This window comes from Larimichthys crocea, chromosome XVI (assembly GCF_000972845.2).
Source record: "Larimichthys crocea isolate SSNF chromosome XVI, L_crocea_2.0, whole genome shotgun sequence".
Lineage (NCBI taxonomy): Eukaryota > Metazoa > Chordata > Actinopteri > Sciaenidae > Larimichthys > Larimichthys crocea.
The window spans coordinates 15,546,105-15,566,993 of NC_040026.1; the positions used below are offsets into that span (position 1 = coordinate 15,546,105).

General features: G+C 41.0%; 1 protein-coding gene across 2 annotated transcripts in view; it reads right to left on the minus strand.

Annotated features, from left to right (window-relative positions):
- dock1 (dedicator of cytokinesis 1) overlaps positions 1 to 19,178 on the minus strand; it is a 178,517-nt gene extending 159,339 nt beyond the window's left edge. Inside the window, exon 1 of one of the 2 annotated variants that reach the window (XM_027289642.1) lies at positions 18,853 to 19,178. In XM_027289642.1, coding sequence (XP_027145443.1) covers positions 18,853 to 18,895 — 43 coding nt within the window. In that variant the 5' untranslated portion in view covers positions 18,896 to 19,178. The remainder of the gene's footprint in view (positions 1 to 18,852) is intronic. The other variant, XM_027289643.1, reaches the window with a different exon arrangement.
- Between the last annotated feature and the right edge of the window lie 1,711 nt (positions 19,179 to 20,889).

The following is a 20,889-nucleotide window of genomic DNA, read 5'->3' on the forward strand; positions in this document are numbered from 1 at the left end:
CTACCACCCACTGAAAAGAAACAGATAATGATGGAGAAGACCAAAACACCAATAATGCCGGTGGAAAGCAGACATGCTGAGAATTATAGGACGATTAAATATTGCAGTGTGCGCTGATTTTCTTAAGTGTTTTCTGACAAAAACAAACACACGCAATGATGCTTGTTTGGCTCTCGAGTCAACATTCGAAAAGCATATTTGTGCCATAAATGAGCTGGAATCAACAGAGCATGTTACAGGTGCCCCTAAAATTGCTTTGTAAATCACCAACATGCTGACAAGTTAAATGAAGTTGCCGAAAAGTGAAAATCAGCTGGCATCTACAGGATAACAACAAGTGTTGTTTTTGAGACCAATTTAGAGCTAAGCCCCTATGCGACAAGGATTAATGCATAAAGCCATATAATATGTGGACAAATGAGGATAACTGGAGATAAATCTGACACAGGAGAGTCGTGATTTGCAGTATTTCAGGAGCAAAAATGCTCTCTTGAATGTTATGAAAACCTTCGAACATTCTTGGATCGCCTCCAAAATCACTCATCGCTCATTCCTTGGGCCAGACTTTCCACTAAACTTAATCAAAATCGGTTTCTGAGATTCCCTGCTAGCAAATAAACAAAACAAAGGGTAAAAGTAGAAACTCTAATCGCCAGTCGGTACCACATAAAAACTTTGGTTTCGCACTCAATAAAGACGCCCGTGCACTGTGGATTTTCTCGTCGATATGCCGATGTAATGCAAGCTATTCTCTCCCTCTCTCTTGTGCCATTGCTTCAATAGCCAACACACACACACACACACACACACACACACACACACACCTTCTTTCTTATGTTTTGTCAGGGCTCTATCAACATGTCAAGGTCATGTCACAACGACAAAAGAAAATCCTGGTGGACTGGTCTCTCAATCAGAGAAAGGTGAACAACATGTAGCTGTCAAACCAGCCATGACCGACATACACACACACACTCTATACGCAACCTATACGCTGACTACATGACATGTGGCGGTGTTGAGAGGACACCTGCAGGGAGAACTGACACAAATGCCCGTCTGTGTGTGTGTCTGTGTGTGTGTGTGTGTGTGTGTGTGTGTGTGTGTGTGTGTGTGTGTGTGTGTGTCTGCATCCATGTCCTACTGAGGGAATGCATGCAGGGCCACTTCAGCAGAGGTTTCCAGAGGTGAATGATGGCTTAATTAAAAAAGACCCTCACCGCAGGCTCTGGAGCCTTCCCAGCATGCTGATGGTACCATCAACTGAATCGACCGTTTTCTCCCACAATCGTCTGCCATCGGAGGAGCTGATTATACTTCATTACCATATCAGGTGGCACGCTGCAACCTTTTTTTTTTGTTCTTTTGCATTTTGCTACTATTTAGCTCTCAAGTTGTTTTGGTGGACAATTAACTGGAACAAAGCGATCCTGTTTTTGTCACGTTTGCTACTGGGCTGAAATCGTTTTATGTCTTCTACTCCCCACGCAGGAGTCTTTGCTGTAACAGATCATCTGAAAGTTGTAGCAGAAGTGGACTGTTTTTTTTTATGTTCTATTTTGCACAAATAAAAATATACCGTATTTTCGAATACAAGCCGCACCAGCTGAATTTTAAATGAAAATACATTTTGTACATATATAGGCCGCACTTGAATATAAGCAGCAGGTTTTCATGTTGTAACATGAGGTATTTACACAGAAGATTTTTTAAGTTTTAATTTAAGACACGCTTTTTTTTTTTTCAAACTGTGCCTGAAAATCGGCAGTACGGCACCAACACGGCATCAACACGGGATGCCAAGATTACGTGCGGTAGCTCTATTTCCTTCTTGGACGGCCAGATCGATTGCCTTTAATTTAAAAGCTGCATCATATGCATTTCTTTGCGTGTTTTCCATGATGAGGGTGTGTGCATGATGCACAAAAATGAAAACTAGCGTCTTCTTCGGCACATAATCTTGGCCAGTAAAAACCTGTAAATTTGTCGCACCGTTGTATAAGCCGCATGGGAAAAAAGTAGTGGCTTATAGTCTGGAAAATACGGTATTAAAACATTTTTGGCAAGTCCCAGGAGTTTGCTAGTATTACTGATTCTTCCGTGACCAAATCATTTATTAATTAACTGAAAAAAAATAACAGATTATTTGGATTTCTCATTCTGTACAAGTCAAGAGACATAAAGAATAAAGCAGTGACAAAGCTACTCTGATAACAGAGGATTCCAATTAGCAGTACAGTCTGTGTGAGCTATAGAAGAAGATCTTGTAAGACTATAATTGAGTTATCAAGGCAACATGAGGTAACTTAATCAGTTGGCAAGAAGACCTCCATCAAAAATAATGACATGAAAACACAAACAGGAAGACGGGTCAGTGGTCAAGCAGACCCCCACTGACACTGATTTAGACACATTTCCTTGGACGTTTGCTCAACACCGCCACAGAGTGCAGCCTCAAAGATCACCACGCAATTATATAATACCTCTGACAGCCTCTGACACTCTGTATCTGATAAGTCCGTTTGGTGGAGAGACGTGGAACCTGTTTTATTCAGCCCTGTGCTGCTTTGTTATCAGAGTGTATGTGCATATACATGTTGTGCAATGTCCACAATGCGTTTTTTTGGAATCCCCCAGAACAATCCGACAAGCCGAGCGAATCCACCAGAACACGAGCCACGGGCTGACAATGGAACAAAGACCCCAGGAAATGAATTCAGCGGTACCACACTGAGGTACAAAGGGTACCTACAGGGGGAGAGAGCAACAAAACAATCCAAAGGGAGGTAGGATTAATCTGTGTGCAGCCATCAGAGAGCAGCCTAGTCACTGTACAGCAGGGTGCACTCAATTAAACCATCATTAAGAGTAGCCAGAAAAGGCCTGTAAAGCCATCAACTGCTGCATCAGTGTGATTGTTTGGAACTGGGTCACAGGTCCAGTTGATTCAGCATGTTGTTATCTAAATGGCAGGTGCTGCTTGCAATAGGGAACAGCCCAGACAAACAGCTCTGATAGAGACATAATATTTCATCGGAAAAATGAAAAACTGCCTCTGTGATCGCTGCCAATGAGACTAGGTCTCATATCAAACAAATGGGAGCTGAGAGAACCCGGGAGATTCTCACTGGCCAAGAGGTGCAATCGCAAAATGAACACAAACGACACCCTGGGAAGATGCTGAGTAAATGACAACCATCAAACACCAGCCCTGACATGTGAGGCAATGACGGCGCAGTTTAACGCAGGAGCCGAAGTGATTTTTTTGTCACGTGGGGGTTGAATGACAGCTCTGATTACTCATAAACCCGTATTTGCATACCCAGTAGTAAACTGGGTGTCAATTCGGAAGCAGTGAGGGAGAGAAAACCCATCAGAGGTAGAAATCGAAGGGGATGAGGAAGTGGACCATATTCTCCATGGAGTACAGCATGCAAATGATTTTTCTGGAAACAGTAGCATCATTTGCCGGGGGCTCATTATCATACATAACCTCATGCATAAGGCTGCGCAAACTCACGGAACATTATCATCAGAGGAAACGAGTGAGGAATCAGATTACAGACCTATCCACTTAGCCAGCGCATGTCTACGCCCTCTCCACAATTATAAGCAGCCTCATCTAAACACTGGACTGATTGTAATTCTACACTTTGGGCTCACTAATAACCTGCACTAATCCACACAGAGTATAACATATCATTACACTCAGAAGAGACTACAGTGTGCTGATGAAGGAGGGGTGGGGAAAAAAGGAGAAAAAGAAGTGCATAAAAAAAAAAAACCTCATTGGAAAGGGACTGAGCCTCTTGATGTTTTCTATGAAGTCCCCCGTGGGCTTGCAAAGTGAGCCAGCTAGGAAATCCCAGACAACAGGATTCTCCAGGAGTAAAAAGGCAGAGCGGAGCATGAGGCAACTCAAGGATGGTGCGGCCCGCCAAACACAGGCAGAAAAATCCTGTCATGTCTAGCAGCAGGTAGATGACGTCTATGTAAGCTATGTCGAGCCACGGCATCACATCTCTGCTGCAGTTCTGGCCAGAGTGATCGGACTCCGGGCTCAGCTGATACAGCATGGGACTGATTGAAGTGCTACCATGGTTCAGGCAAAAAGAGGGACCCAGGAACCGTGACATCCAACTGGGGTGGCAGTGGGCCTTGGCACCCGTCTGCTGACGTGACCACTGTGACAAAATATGCAGGACTACAAACTAATTTTATCAAACCACTTGTGACTCTGGTTGCCTGTTGAGGTTTGACTGTTGATCTCTGCGGTGCGTCCTCATAAATCGGAACTAATTCCAACATCATTTATTTTAGGCTGCGTTACAAAAAGAGCATGGCCACACCCCGGTCCTGTCGGAATGCTATTAGTCACTTTCTTCCATTGAAATCGGTTCAAAGCATTTCTGCTAAGCAACCCATCTGTGTGTGTGAATGACCGCTGAGAGAAATTTTGGCAAGCTGTACTTAAAACAGGAAAGAATTGATTCTGAACCATAAGATTCACTGCAGACACACTATTCCGTTTCGCATTTTGTCAATATAGAAAATAAATTAGAGAGGTTTCTTTTTAAATACATGCAGCCTGCGGGTTTTTGTCTAATGCATCCGGTCTGACCAATTTCAGATTTTAAACTGTTGAACATCTGATCCTGCAATGTTTCAATTCCCCAATGGGAGTACGCCCCCGAAAGTGGAAGAGAAAACATATATGTCAACATGACATATAAACTGACCTCAAAACTGAGAACGAACATGTGTTGATTATTTGGTATACCTTTTGCGTTTTGTGGGCGCAAACAAAGACTACGGATAAAAAAAAACAGCCCGATGCGGCCCCTATACGGGACAGACGAGTGCAATCAATCGCGGATGAGTGAAAGAGGAAGAACTGTGGGACCGTGAGAAAAAAATAAATAAATGTAGAGTAACACCGAGCAACGAATATGAATTTAATACAGTGCTTAACTGTGAATGAGGAGGAGTTCAATAAGCACACAGAGAACGCCCTTTTCCAGCAGCAGGATTGAATAGAGGATGATTATTACACTCCAGCTGCACGAAGCACTGGGCGTCAGCAACACACACACACACACAGTGTTCTCTAAGGATATATCTGAGTGTAAATGACTAACCCAGACTGACTGACTGACTGACTGACTAAGGAGATTTCCATGTAAAATGATATACCTCTTACCACTTAAGAGCATGAGACTACATGACTATATTATACACTTGACCATATAAATCTTTCATTCAACAGAGAGCTAATTCATTTTGAAGCATCACCTCGCTGCAGCGCTTTCATTTTAACCGGAGTGAATGAAGTAATATCCAGACCAGGCATCATATAGAGCTCAATTTTGAAAATGTCCCCTCACCACTGCTGCTGTAATAGTGAAAATGATACAATTTCCCCCCCATCTGTGTCACAATCATGTGAGCGACTTCAAGGGCAAGATTTTCCATATTAGAGAATCTTATATTTGGACGTTTACATGCAAAATGTTTTTCCGGTGAGCCTTTAGAGGCTGGAGTAGGGAAACAAGCGTACCCTTGTCTGACATCAACCTGGTGTAGTCATTTGTATGGGGTGAATGTGAGCTGAGTGTGATGCTTGCTTGCTTGCAGGTGTTGACTGTGTTTTCCTGATGAGCCCTGCTGGTGGTGAGACAGAGCCTGGCTGCAGCGAGCTCTGCTGCAGAGCTGACTGGTGTTCCTCAGGGATCTGCCAAGTGCTGTTAGGTCAACGGAAACACAGGCCTGGAGGTGGGGTCAGAAGGACTTGGTGTTTCTGCTGCATCTCAGCATACTAAGGAAAGCAATGTTTCCAAAGCAGGATTCAAAGTCTTATCACTTCAGCATATAAAATCAGAATCCGTAAAAGTAAAAACAAAGTAAAATGACTTTAAAGGTGCCCTGTTCTTGTAAACCAACCTTACCTTTAATCCTAAAAACTCATTGTGTGGATCGTTGAGGTCAAAAAAATGCGTTTCTTTCTTCGTAAAACATTTGCAAAGCCATTTCTAATTCTTGTCCACTAGCTTGTACTCTTATTCCTTCTTGCCTTTGCATTATCTTGGTACATCTGCCACCTGTGGAATAATGTGAATCCATCAGTGGATGTGTTAATCACATGCAAGAGCATCCTGTAAGGCCCAAAGGGGTTTGGTGCCAACCACAAACCTCCCAAGGTCTCCGGTTCAAGTGCAGCCGGGGACCTTTGTTGCACGTCATTCCCCATCTGTCTCTCCCCTCATTTCCTGTCATCCCTCTACTGTCAACACCATAAAAAAAAGTTCAAACCAAAATTCCCGTCGCAGTTTCTTTCAGAGTCCAAGGAGTCTTTAAATGTCCGGGTTTTGGAAAGTTGGTCAGACAAGAAAAGATTACCAATGAACTGATCAAAATTGTTGACGATTCTGTCAAGAGACTAACTGATTTATTGATTTATTATGATGATTGATGATTACGTTCTCAATTAACTGATTCATCTTTTTTATATAGAAACTATCACAGAAGTGTTTTTATTTCTCAAAAGGTTGCCATATTTAAATTCTTGTTTTGTCCAAAAAAAAACATGTTTAATTTCCTACTTTCCATTTATGAGCATGAAAAAATATGTTGACATTTAAAAAATTGGAACCTCAAGGACCACCAATAATTATTCAACTGTCAGCAGAATCATAATTGTTTCGGTATCAATGCCAGCCTATTCTGATATGGGTGATACTTGCACACACTTGTTATGTTTCTGGGGGTGATAAGTGTGTCAAGGCTGCCAATCCACCGTCTCAAACTGAGTGTGAACAAAGCCTTTAGCAGGAGATAATTGTATGAGACAACTCCCACAGTTAACACTCAGATGTCCCCTGCAGAACAATAGTTGCATGAGACAAAAGGTGAATATAAAAGTATCAGAAATATGCTGGTGATGTGGAGAGCACTGAAGATATGTCAAGGTTTGGAACATGACAATTTCCAAATGTATTCAATTATTTTCTAATCTGAAGAATTGAAGATTACTTCAGGCAGTAAAAGAAATGAAAGCATCTACGTTAGTTATTAAAAAACACAGCAATGTGCAAGTCCACTGGGGTTTGCCTGAAATATTGCAATATTGGTATTATCATATTAGACAGCAGCGTGCACGGTGAAAAGCCAACAATCAACTATGCGCCATGTTTGTAATACTCAGACGGAGAAAGAGCTTTGTCAGTGACATACAAGGCAGGGAACACATGATAATTAATTTCAAGTCCCTCTCTAATAGAGTTTAATAAGAGGTTTAGGCGTTCGCACGGAAGCCTGATAGTTCTAATTTAGAGGCAAATGCAGACACTGAACCCGGGATTGCGAAATACCAACAAAATCACCCTTTTTTCTCTTAAACCAATTATATACAACAGCCTTTTAGCTTTATCTGCAGTTGGAAAATGGTGATAATGCTATTGTAATTAACCTGAAATTAATACGACAGTGGCTGAGATGGGAGACAGGAAAGCCCGAGGTCTCTCTTTCTCTTTCTCTTTCTCTCTCTCTCTCACACTCACTCACTCATTCTCACTCAGGTTCCTCCTCCCTCTGACTGGAAACAAGCAGGAAATACCGCTTGAGATATTACGGTATCATAGATGGGGCCCTTCCAGTAGGCTTTGAGGAAATGCTGATACTTTCAATGACTACAGGAAGATGAACAGAGCAGAGTGCAGGGGAGGTGTGGACCATGAAGAGAGAAGTTAAGGTGAAGGGGAGGAGCAGGTGGGGAAAAAAACTACAACGTGCCAGATCTAGATGCCAACAACAGTAATACCTTTTGGCAGTACTTCCTGCCGTGTGCCCTGGCTCCGACACAGGCCTCGGGGTACAATCTAGCGCAGGCCGATAACTCAGCTTCCATCGCCTCTGCAGAGCCTTTAATTGAAAATCATCTTCTCAATACAACAGGGACAGAGAGCAGAACCTAGCTCATTACAGAGCACTGAGCAAAGCTTTTCACACGGAGTTTCTCACACAGTGGTCTCTGGTGTTATTTGTGGTGGTACACGAGTATCTGCGCTGGCCTTGCAAAGCAAACCTCTCTGCAACGTTGCACGCACACACACACACCTCATGAGCTTTGGGAGCTTTCGAAACACTATGATGCATTGTCATTTAGAACAATCGTGGCATCATAAATACCTGCAAACTTTTGAACAATGCAAACATATCGCAGGGTTGTGTTGATTCCACGTATATGCCGACACACAGCGTGGGCAGGTAAATTGGCAGAATCCACACAGATTAGCCTTTTGCACAGCAAGAAGTAGCTAATTATTTCCTGCCCTGTGTTACATCTCTTGTGATACGAATGCTAATGAGGGCATAATTACCTTCAAATGTTTGAAGGAACTCGGCAATTGACTCAGCAAGTTTACTCCGAACTCCGTGACTTCACTGACAAACATACGATACAGTACTTTGGCACAGTACTTCATTTGCCCCAAGTAGAGTAAAACAGTCGTGTTCGACGGGAAACGAGTAGGTCTTGTTCCTCGTGCTATTATTTATAATCAGAAGGCTGTGGTTATGTTCGACTGAAGTAGAAATGTCAGTGATAAGAGAGCAGCGTGGCACCGATGCGCTGAAATGTCCTACAGAAAAAAAAAAGAAGAAGAAGGAGGTCGGGAATATCAGTAATGATGTTAGGAAAGGTTGCCTGCAGTCACCCCGCTGCGTCTAACTGCCAACATCAAACTGTCAAACGGTCTTAAAAAGCGCACGCAGACATTCTTGCACAGCGAGGAACGTTCAAAAGACGACTGGTGAACGGGCGAGATAAAGCTGAGACTGCAACGCTGACACTTAGCTGAAAGAAATACTTCTTAATGTTATCAACGTGTACATGCTCCACTACAGGATCGTGCACATGTTAAAAATGTTGCCATGATGGCAATTAACCTCCTGTATAATCCTTTGCCACCCACAGCAACAGGTATAGTCGCCCTGAGAGAACAAAAGATCCCACAATTAATTTGGCCTTAACATCCTAAGCTGTTGAAATCACCTACCACTCTGCTCTCCTTGTGATTTCAAGGGAGAACATTTTGTACAAACTACTGACAAAATCATCATCAGGCTTTTTAAAAATGCATGTTACTACAGTGCCAAAGATGTGTACTGTGAACCTGACACCACGCAGTATGCATATATGTGTGTATTTATAGAAGAGTTTCTTGTGTTGCAGTGTTTTTTTTTGTTTACTTTCTGTAGCCCATTGGTTATGTGGCTGCTCCGAGGTAAGCGCTTGTGGTTTCGCGAATGACAATCGAGCGCTTGATTTCAGTGACAGGGAGGATATCTTTGAACCATTACATCTGATACGTGCCAGACATGACAGAGCTGTTCTGGAATTAAGTTTAGCATTTTTATTTTAATATGTCCGGGCCTGAGTCACGCACCATGTAAAAGTAGAAAATGCAGAATACACCAAAATATATAAGCATTTAAATGAAGCAGTTTTGTGACGATTGCTAATTAAATGTGACGGATTTCACTATGTGACTAAGTAACTCACACATATTACAGATATTATTATTATAACCGTATACTTGACTGGAAAAGTGTGCACATGCTAGTGTTGCACATGCATTCGACCCATTATGCTAGTTCAGTAGACGAGTATTTGGGATTTTGGTCGGACAAAACAAGACTTTTGAAGACGTCATCTTGGGCTTAAGGAAACTGTAACCAACATTTTATAGATCAGAATGAATCCAGGAAGAAATCAGCAGACTAGTTGACACTGAAAACATTCATAGCTGGATAATTGCGTCTCTTTAATTGACCTAGTTGTATCAACAAACACATGCAAACAGACAGAAGAGGACTTTTTAGGTTTCAAAGGTTCAGGTTGACCAGATTAAAAATCATTTCATGTCTCCATCATGTCTTTTTTAAAACAAAAAGGAGGCTGGAGGTGTCAGCTACAGAAGACGACTTCGTATGAATCCCTAAAGGTTGATCAAAGAGAAGAACTGCCACTCACTGAAATCTAAAACTGCCTCCAGGGCCTCACCAACAACTGTGCTGCAACATTCTGACTTTATCAAGTATTTAGCCAGACACACACACACACACAAACACACACACGCACAAACACACAAAAGGCCATTTCATCAAATGCCAGCCGTACTGAAAGGCTGTCTCTTGCAGCACGTGGCAGTCCCAAGCCCCGTCTGCGACCACAATCAATGACTGACAACTCCATTACGAGTCCCCAAAACAACCCATGGGACATTTTAAAAAGGTGACAAATGCAACATTAATATGGACTGCTGCTGATATGAATGTTGACATTTTTATAACCTGACTAGCCTCAGAGTTGTTGAGCCCTGTGATTTCTACTATGGATGAATCTCAGCAGCTGGGATTGGAAGACTCAAAATGACTGGAAAACATAACTCTAGGGAAGTTTACTCAGGCAAAATAAATATGTTCACTGGAGAATGTGTTCCAGCTTATGGCACTTTAATAACAGCTTGCATGTTGATGCCTTTGGCACTTGTCTTTTAGTTATGCACACACCCCGAGTCATACCTACCAACAGCTTACAGCTAGACTCCATCTTCTGAGGTACTCGGGAAGTGAGTGTACCCAGGTAGTCCTTTTAGCTCATGCTTGATCTGCAGAAAGAGACAGTTCGCCCAGTGTCCGTTCACCCACTGGCAGCCTGGCACAGACTCAGCTCAGCTGCAAGCTCATCACTCTCTGGTAGAATAAAGCCTCAGCCAGAGCGGTCAGCTAGATGTTGTTAAGAGTACTCAATACAGACTGAGTTTACAGTCTTATATTCACTGCCAATTCTTTACTCTTGTTTTTATTCCGAGACATTAAACTTTGTTTCCACAAAGCCATTTCGCTGCTTATTCTGTCTTAGGACAAACACAAATCTGCAGGAAGGAAATGCTTCCTGATGTTTATGGCTGAGCTGCTTTAAAGGACAACTTGCATAGATATTAATAGCTTGCGAGCAAAAAAGGACAAATAAAGTATTAATAGTAATCCATAGGGAGGAAGGATAAACCATGTTTGGATGACTGCCTGGTAGGGCTGGGCGATTAATAGAATTTTTATTTTCAATTACGATTTTGGCTTCAGACGATTATGAAAATAAGATCATCGAGATCAAAAGATTATTGTACCACAGACTGTTGTGCAAGGATGCTCTCGTTTTTTCTTGTGTTATAAATGAAGTGCACCGCTGTTCCCTTGAAGCTCATACTGACACCTCATCCAGGCTGTGGCATGTTTAGTTCAGCTCGAGCCAAGAAGACAGGAAGAGAGCGTTTGGTTAAAAGGTAAAACAAGATTCTCGACATTGACCTACGGTCTTCTCTGTTTCTACCAAGTCTTCCCGCAGTGTTCACCTAAAACAAAGACCACCTCTGCAAACCTAATTAATGAACACACTTGTGTAGGGTTGTAAAATTCCAGGCGTTTTCAAAGTTGGAAACTTTCCATGGGAATTTATGATATAAACCAGGGATTTACGAAATTGAAGGTTGGCCGTTAACAGGGAACTTAACCACATTTGTTCCCATAATTCCCATGGAAAGTTTCCAATTTGGAATATTTCCAAAATTCGCAGCTTACCTTGCCATGGAAAGTGTACTGGAAATTGTCCAACCCTATGACACAATCATTTTTAACAAGCCTATTGGTCAGGCCATCATCTAATAATTAAACTGATAACGAGATGTCAGGATCAGGGAGGGTTATCGCCTTCGCTGAACAATTTCCCGACGGACACGGTGTCCAGCTGTGAGGTTAGGTCAATCAGAGTAGATGTCTGGTTATCTTGAACCCTGATTGAAGGAGCACTCCATGTATTCCTTTCGACCTGATTGGATGTGGCTAAAATGCCAGAATAAAGACACTTTTTTACTTTGTCATAAAGAAAAAGTGCTTTGTCTGAATATCCTCCGGGGAATTACATATTTGTGCCAGTAGTCACTTTGTCTCAGCAGGTTCAATCCTGGTGGTGACTATCATTTTAAAAGAAACTTGTTCGACGTTAAACTAAGCTGAAGTTTATTCATATGAACCAACAACTTGTCTGATATAATATGACAGTTGAAAGGTTCTCATATATGCATTTCATCCAGCTGAATCTACATTCTGTAATAACACACTTTTACATCGGTGACCTTTGTTTCACATTGAAGTGTTACACACCATCAGCCATCTGTCAAGCTAGCAAAAGCCGCACAGCAGGACTCTTTTCAGACAATGCACAAGCTGCTTGTCATGTCCACAATCAATACCAAGGGTACCCACATCAGTCACTCATACATGATCAACACAGATGTGTGTGTGCTTCCTTCTTTGTGTCTTACTGCCTTTTAAATAAGGTACATCATAGTCCACTGTGATCCTCACGGAGGTCCACGCACATTCACGCCAACTTTGTGTTAACTTTCACAAGAAAGATGATCTGTAAAAGCCACCAATAGCAACATGGCTACTTACTGATCACATTTGTCAGCAGCAGCCAGCTTCTCTAGACGTTACAGTAGAAACAAAACAACTGAGACAAACAAAAAGTCCTTACAAAAAGGGTACAAATGGTGATTTCACAGGATGTTGACTCATTTCTCATTCATAACAGTCGATTGTTAGCGTTCCTCAGAGTCATTCCAGCTTTGTTAAAAACCGTGGTCACAAAAAAACTGCAATATAATTACTAGTTAAAAAGAGAACAATCAAATGTTCCTCCCCGTGTGAATCCGAGGTTAACTCCTTCAGGTTAACACCACCTTTCGGAATGACAGTGACACTTAAACAAGATGTAGAAGCGTACCAGCCTTGTCTCAGTGGTGAGCCAAAAAGGAATAGTGTGGAACCACTTAGCTATGCACTGATTAAATAGGCCAGCTGTCATTTGTCTTAGCCACCATCTCACAGCAAGCCATTGGGAGCTGTACTATTAGAAGCGCCTCACCAAGCAGCGCGGGCCGTGGCTAATATATAATTCCCTCAGAATGAATAACAGCAAAGTCATGCTGACCTCCAAAGAGAGACGAGAAAGATGATAGCCAAAGTTTTGACTAACACTAAGAGATGTTGTCTAATGAACGCCGGAACGATGAAGAGTAAATGATCAATGCACTCGAGTCTGTGAATGGATTTTGTGCAAGAAGATTAGTGTACTCATGTCATATCAAATTCCAAAAGCAAAACCCATGAGGGGACATTTTACAATCCCCAAATTAGGTGCAAGTCATAAGGTTTAGCATATTGGTAGCTCATATTGGGATTATGCATATAAACTAAGTCACAAATCATGTTTTACAGATGTTTATGCGGTGTTGGTGGACAGCCCAATAAGTGCAGCACAGTTGTATTAAATGGGGTGAGGCGCATGAACAGGATGAGATCCCAGGTGGTGGGTCTATTCAGCATTCTGCACTCTGGCAAAAACAAATAATCCAACAGTGGGATGCACCAAGTCGTAATATTGGAAATAAAGGCAAACGTTCAGGTACACTTAATAAAAACACTTAAAGCGGAAACATAACCACACTAAAGGAAGGGACCGACTCAGACGCCGTGCATCCTTTTAATTTGAATCCCTCCCTCTGCTGGGAAACACGAGCAATTTCTGTTTGTACACTTTTATTTATGAGCAAAAGGTGCCTGGCTGCAACACAGACAAAACAAAGATGAAACTGTAACCCTCCTGACAAGACGAGCCAAAAAAAAAAAGAAAAGAAAGAAAAACAAGACCCTTCCTTCTGCTCATCTCCACTGCATCTCCATTCTTCTCATGACTCCTTCCAATTAATCAGCGGCTTTATTTCACTCAGGTTTCGTCAGCTCAGCGTTTTTTGGGTTTTCCTTGGAGAAAGTTTAAAAACGTTGACAGCGAGAAATCATGCGCCTTGTTCTTAAAACTCAACTGTGTAGTCAATACTGTCGAATGCTTTGTTATGCCGGGATTAATAGCAGCGGTATCTGGCAGGGAGTGCAGAGATGGCGAGAGCCACGCTTTTTTTTCCCCCCTCTCCACCTCTTTTCATAATCATTGTGCCTTAAAATGGCATTTTCTGAATGAAATGCAATGAAAATAGCCCCGAGCGTATAAAAACCAAGAAGTAAACTGTGAAAAGGGAATGACTAAAATTTCACCCGCCCATATTTTGCACCAAATGGCTTCAACCCAGACTATAAGACATGGGTAAAATACGAGGCGGGGAGTTTAAAAACACATGGTTAGAATTTATATAGTAACCGAGACTGCGTTTTAATTACAACCATATTTGTTAGTTTACTGCACTTGTGGGTGGGAGATGGTTTTTCTTGGTTGCCGGGTGGGGGCTTCACAAATTACTTACAGCCTCATTCAACAGACTAAACGACTGCGTCTCTATTTTCTGCTCTCAATGTGTCACTCACCGCTAACCTGTTCCAAATGAGAGTCGTCTAGGCTTGTCAGTCCTGTTGGCCTACAGTCTGACACACACACACACACACACACACACACAAGGATATGAATCATAGCCACACCAGAGCTGACGTTCAAAGCTGTGTGTGTCCAGTTGTCGTCTTAGATAAGCCACCAGTATGAGATCTGACCCACAGGAAGTAGCATTTCCTTACTGCCCAAACCTGCAACTGCAGGCTGGGAGGGGAAAGTAAGCGTCCAAAATGTGTTTTGAACTTTGATCATAGTATTATTTTATGTTCTAAACTGGTATTATGTCAGATTACTTTCAACTAAATTACAAAGAGAGAAGCATCGCTGGGGTGGAAAACATTTCTCACGACACCACATGCTCTCGAATGTGCATCAGTCTCGGCATCAGCGATGTGCAAGTTCCAGTAAATAGTCCTGTTGCTTAGTGTTCGCTGGTTTGCTTTCTAGAACCGCAACCCTCTGAAGTCTCTCAAGGAACAGAAACATCCTGATGAAACGGAATTAATGAGACAACACTTGAAATTAGCATCAAAAAGTATTTTTGGTTAATTCATCGCAGAACGCAGAGATGCTAAAAAACATTTCCCAGAGGCCCCGTTAAATCACTTTTGAGATGCCTCAAGAATAACTAGGCTTCAGAACTCCTGATCCCTTTGATTTATGCAGGGCTGGTTGGCATTTAACAAGAAAGAGAGAAAAAAAACTGTGTAATGAAATTAGCTCAAGGTCAAGAGAGATATGGTTTTTACATTTCTTTGACGAATGGATCACCATACTCCTATTTTATGATATGAATACAGGTCAAAGAATGAAGTCATGCCCTGAGCTTAAAACCTAAACTTCCATTTAAAAATAGTCAATAATTCTTTCTGCGTTTGACCGTCTTGTGAATGCTGATGGATCCTGTCAATTCACCAGATCTACTTTAGTCAAAGCTGAGCTGACAGGCAGCATTCTGAACATGCCGGTGGTACTGAAGACATTGTTTGGAGGGGGGAAGTGGAGCTAATGCCTCGGGGTATTAATTATCCTCAGAAACAATGTAAAAAGCAATGAAGTTTGTTGCCTCTGGTGGGATAGAGGGATTCCAGATGCATTAAGAACGTGGATTTCCAACAGGAACAGGTCTTACAAACACCAACTGATTATTTAAATCCTTTATGTTTAAGTAAAAGTAACAATACAGCAAACTCAAGTACAAGTAAATTAAGGGAAATGAAAGTATAGAAGTACCATCCAAAGTACTGAGTGAGTCATATATGGTTATACATTATATCATTGCAGTATCATAACACTAATCCACTGATCTACATGAGGCGATAATACGTCAAGATATGCTGCAATGCACCAACAGAAAAGAAATGAAGACTGCAAGATAATAAATGTGGATGTAAACAATGCTGGATTTAAAAATCAGAACACTCAACGCACTTCTTAGATCTCAAGGGCACAAAATGAGATTTTGGTAATCAAGACTGAATGTAAACATTACTTTGGTTTGTTTACCGGAATACTCCACAGGGCATCTTTAAGTACAGTACTTGGATCCCCCACTTGCTATATACTCGAAGCAGGGAAGCGCAGTTATCATGATGTGCAGGGAGTCTGCAGGTTGTCATTCCTCACTACGGCTCAGGAGAGACGAGGGAACACATTCAGTGTTCAACAAATACAGTATACTAAAGTGTTTAAGACCAGGACAACACTCATATCAGTGTCTTAACTCATCTGCTGGTTCCAACCAGCTCTAAACAATTCATAAATGAAGATTAGGATAATTGGCTGGTTATGACATCATCTAATTAGCTGTTATGGCTCTGTTGTCTTTTGATTTTATCATAACGTAAAAGACGTTATGATAAAATCAAAAGACAAATCACCCAAATACTGTAATATGAATCTGCTGGCATTATAACAAAACCCTTTTATTATCACTGCCATGCTCTAGAAGACAGTAGCATTTGATATCCACGCTGCTGTGAAAAGACTATAAAGGAGGCGTTTTTTCTTCATACGCTAATAAAGCCATGCGGTCATTATGAGAGAAGTGAAAGGTGTGACAAGTTTGTCTAAAACAGAAATAGGTCCACGGTGAGTACTGCAGGCATAAGAGGTCTCGCAGAGTGCTCATTAGTGCCTCTTGGTCAACACATGAAGCATTAAAAGTGCGATGGCTGTGCACCCCACCGATCCTCTGCAGCAGTGATGTGGCAGCTGCCTCTCTTCCTATAATGACTCATCCACTCTTGCATTCAGCGAGTGAGAAGAAACTCCACCTTCAAGATCTCAGGGATATTTGGAGAATATATATATCGAGGCAATCGTTAGTATCTTGATAGTTTGGAACACAAACAAACACAAGGGCACACATTTATGTAACCCATGTCTGCTGTGACCACGGGCTCACGGAGTGTGCACTGGACTGAAAACAAGCAGAGCTCGTTTGGAGACAGTAGTCGCAGATGCTAATCAAAGCTTGGTCGTAACCTGCTGAACTCATCCATCAGTCAGCATCAGCATCAGCATCCCTCATACAGCTACAAACCCTCAGACCCACTAATGGACACAGAAAAACAAAAATGTGGCGGGGTGCATTACACACATTAAAAATAACTCTCCATTGTCTGGAAAACATGCAATGCAATTTGCTACATTGGAGCATGAACAGGACCCAAGACGTTCCAGGGGATCCCCTGGAAAATCAGGATCAGTTCCATTACACTCCAGGCACTCCAAAACCATGACTATGTTTGCTCATATATTTCACACTACACATTATGAGTCCTTCAAAATTAAACAAATCCCCGACACAACATGCTTTAAAAAGGTTTCTGGCTGTCTACACACACACACACTCAAGGGACAGTGTAGGATTTAAGGTCATCTAGCAGTGCAACCTCTCGCCTCACCCTCTGCTTCCTAGCATGAAGGAGGAACTACAGTGGCTGCAAAGCATGCAAAGAAAATGCTACAGTGCTTTATCTAGAGCCATCTTTAGTTTGTCACATCTGGGCTGCTGTAGAAACACAACAGGGCAGACTACAAGAGGTGGTTAATGAAAACATAATTAAGAATAGCATATTCTGTTTCTGCCATATTCCGTAAACAAAGTCCCCTACGTCTTTGAATACAGAAGCGTGCGTCAAATGCTTTGTAAACAGTTATGGAAATGTATTCAAATTTTTACATTTAACACCCAAAGCACTTACAAACTTTGTGGTCCCTGGGCCAAAAACCATGTGGCTTAATGGAAATTGTTTCTTTAAAAAGGTGGGTCCTTTACAGTAAATGATTTATCAGCACCTGAAGTGTATCTAGTTATAGTAAAAGAACATGCAAACTTAGTATACTGTATTGAACAAGCCGCAAGCTAAAAAATTCCCTATATAAATATGATTAATCTTCATGTCTATTTTCTCTCTCTCTGTCTTCAATATAACTTCAGTAGCGGCGAAATATAACTACATTTATTCAAGTGCTGCGCTTAAGTACTTTACACTTCTATTCCACTGCATTTTGGAAGTAATTATTGTATTATATTTACTCCATTACATTCACTTTAGTTACTAACTACTTTGCAGATTCGGATTATTAATACAAAGTATAAACCAACTAATGAATCATGATGTATTTCTACAGATTGAGCCACCCTGCCTGCCTGCAGTATTATAAAATGCATCATTAGTGACGCTGGCACTTTAATGCATCACTAATTATAGCCTAGTGACATAATATATTACAATGAAATGAAATATTTGGTACTTTAAGCACATTTTGATGTTTATTTCTAACACCCTGCCATTGCTACATAAGCTTAACCACAACATGTGAGTACTTTACCCAGCGTTTAAACACCAGTATTAAAAGTCAGACTTTTTGTGTGTTAAATAATCCCCTAGAAAGGAGACTGGGAGCTAAACTGGAGAGGCTAGGACGCCTTTCTTTTCTTTTTTGAAAGCTAAAAACAAGCGATGACGAAGAGTTTTTACTCCAGTGAAAGGACGGGAGCTACAAAACAAAACACTAAAACACCTAACAAAACTAAAAAAAGATTTCCAAGTGATGCCTCGAAACGAGCTGGTTAGTTTGTTAGCGGAGGCCCCATAACACAGGAAACTGTGTGTGCTATAACTAGGCGCGCCTCTCAACAATTCCCAATCCACACACAGACCTCTTCCTCACAATAGACACGCACATTCCTTGTTTTGCGTTTCATGCAAACTGGCCCCGACACACGAGATTTGCATTGGCGCAGTTTAAGCAAATATAAAACCACCGCATGAGAAACAAATAGAGCCGGTCGCTTTTCTAATCACAATCCTTCCCAAACTTCAATCTGAGACAGAGAGAGAGCTAACGATGGAGCATGCAAGTTTTTTTTTTTTACTCACCAACACCATACTTTTCCTTTTTGGTGGGCACCCAGCGAGACATCCTCAGTGTCGAGGCTTCCCCGAGTTGTCCTCCTTTAAGTCTGGTAGAAAGAAAAAAAGGTCCAGCTGAGACCTCTCTTGTTGTTAAAGCAGACTTTTCTTTTTCTTTTCTTTTTTTTTAGTTTTCTCTGAGCTTTGGGGAGCTGCTCCGAGCAGCCATTTTCCACCAGTGACAGGACGCTCCGCAAGGGGGAGGAAGGGATCACAACTTTGTCGTCCTGTAGGCGTCCCGCTGAACTTCCACCAGGCGGAAACTGCTTCATGACCTGTGAACGACTTCTATTGTTTGTCACTGATTACACCGTGCAGCAGCGTGTTATTACCATTATGCACACAGACTGCTGATGGAATAAAACGGTGGGCGAATTATATTATGACCTATTATGATCTTTTAGATGCTCTTTTTCTTAATATACATCACTTTTAGTGAAATAAAGTGAAGTTATTGAAACTTCAAGGCTGTTCAAACCTTACACAACTCTTTACTTCACATATATAAAGTTATCTAATAACCATAAATAACTATATATAACTAACTATAATTCTAATTCCAACTAATAACCATAAATAACTATATATAACTAACTATAATTCTAATTCCAACTAATAACTATAAATAACTAACTATAAGTATTATTGTTTGTCATTTACAGAAACAGTTGTATATAGACTGTTTGTTGTTGGTCATTGGTGTTTTTAATATATATATATATCTATATATATATATATATCTATATATATCTATATATATATATTATCATATATATATATATCCCTATATATATAACTTATTTTATGAGCAGGACATGTGCACAGATTTATTTTGTTTATTGTGAGTATTATTCCCATTTTATCTTTTCCTATTATATTCATTTTATTTATGTTATTTTTGCATTACAGTCCCCTTTGTCACTGTGTGTCAAATTGAATTTCCCCTACAGAGATTTTTTCTCTTATCTTATCTCAATATACACCTTTTTTTTCACCTAGGCCTGCTTGTTTAATAATTTACATAATTGTCGTCCAATGTTGGCTGTAGGTCTTCTTTTTTTTTTTTGTTCTGTGTGTAAGTACACTGAGCGCAACTTAAAAACCAAATACTGTGTGAATACAGATGCACAGATATCCAGAACTGTTTACAGTAAAGCAGTTGCAAATAGAAACGTCTACACCAATTACACACATAATGTTTCAGCTTATTCTAATCCTATCACAGTATTGTTGTATGTTTCCTAGGTGACCATTTTTTATGGAAGTACTGGTAAAACACAAATACGCATAGATTGTTCCTCTAATTGGCTCGATCACAGAAATAGAAGTCATGCACTCCATGTCCATTTCCTTCCTTCTTTAGGCTTAATGATGAGCCCAAGCGAGCGTGTTATTCTGAGCAGTCATGTGTTGAACTAATAAGGATTGTTCCTCGGAGCTGCAGGTGATAAATAAAAGACATCAGAGAGATGCACCTGGCATTCGAATCTGTTCATCTTGTTTGCACAAATGTTGCGTCTCATCCCATCTTTTAGAGAAGTCTATCAAACATGACCCCATGCCCTTTGTTTCTTCACCTGTGGTGTTGGAGTTTTACCAGCAGAGGGTGCTACCGCTTTTAAACTTATCCTAAAGAACACAACACCTCTTGAACCTTGTTTGAACCTGCCTTTCCTGAAGTCAGTTTTTCATTTGTTTTGATGTTATCGCCCAGGCAGCGCAGACAAAAAGATGCAAAGTGCTTTGCAACAACATATTCTTTCTGCATGTAGCTTATCAGCTTGATAAGGTGTCTTAAAGCAGGTCATAGCGATTGATATTTAAGATATCTCTGTCTTATTTCTATCTTTGAAAGACATTTGGAAAATGTTATTGCACCAAGTGGGACTGAAGTTGCTTTGAAAGACATCTGGGAACTGTTAATCCACTGAGAAACACTGAAATTCATTAAACATCAAAGAAACTGCCAATTCCTTTTTGGAAGTAGTTGTATCTTTGCATATC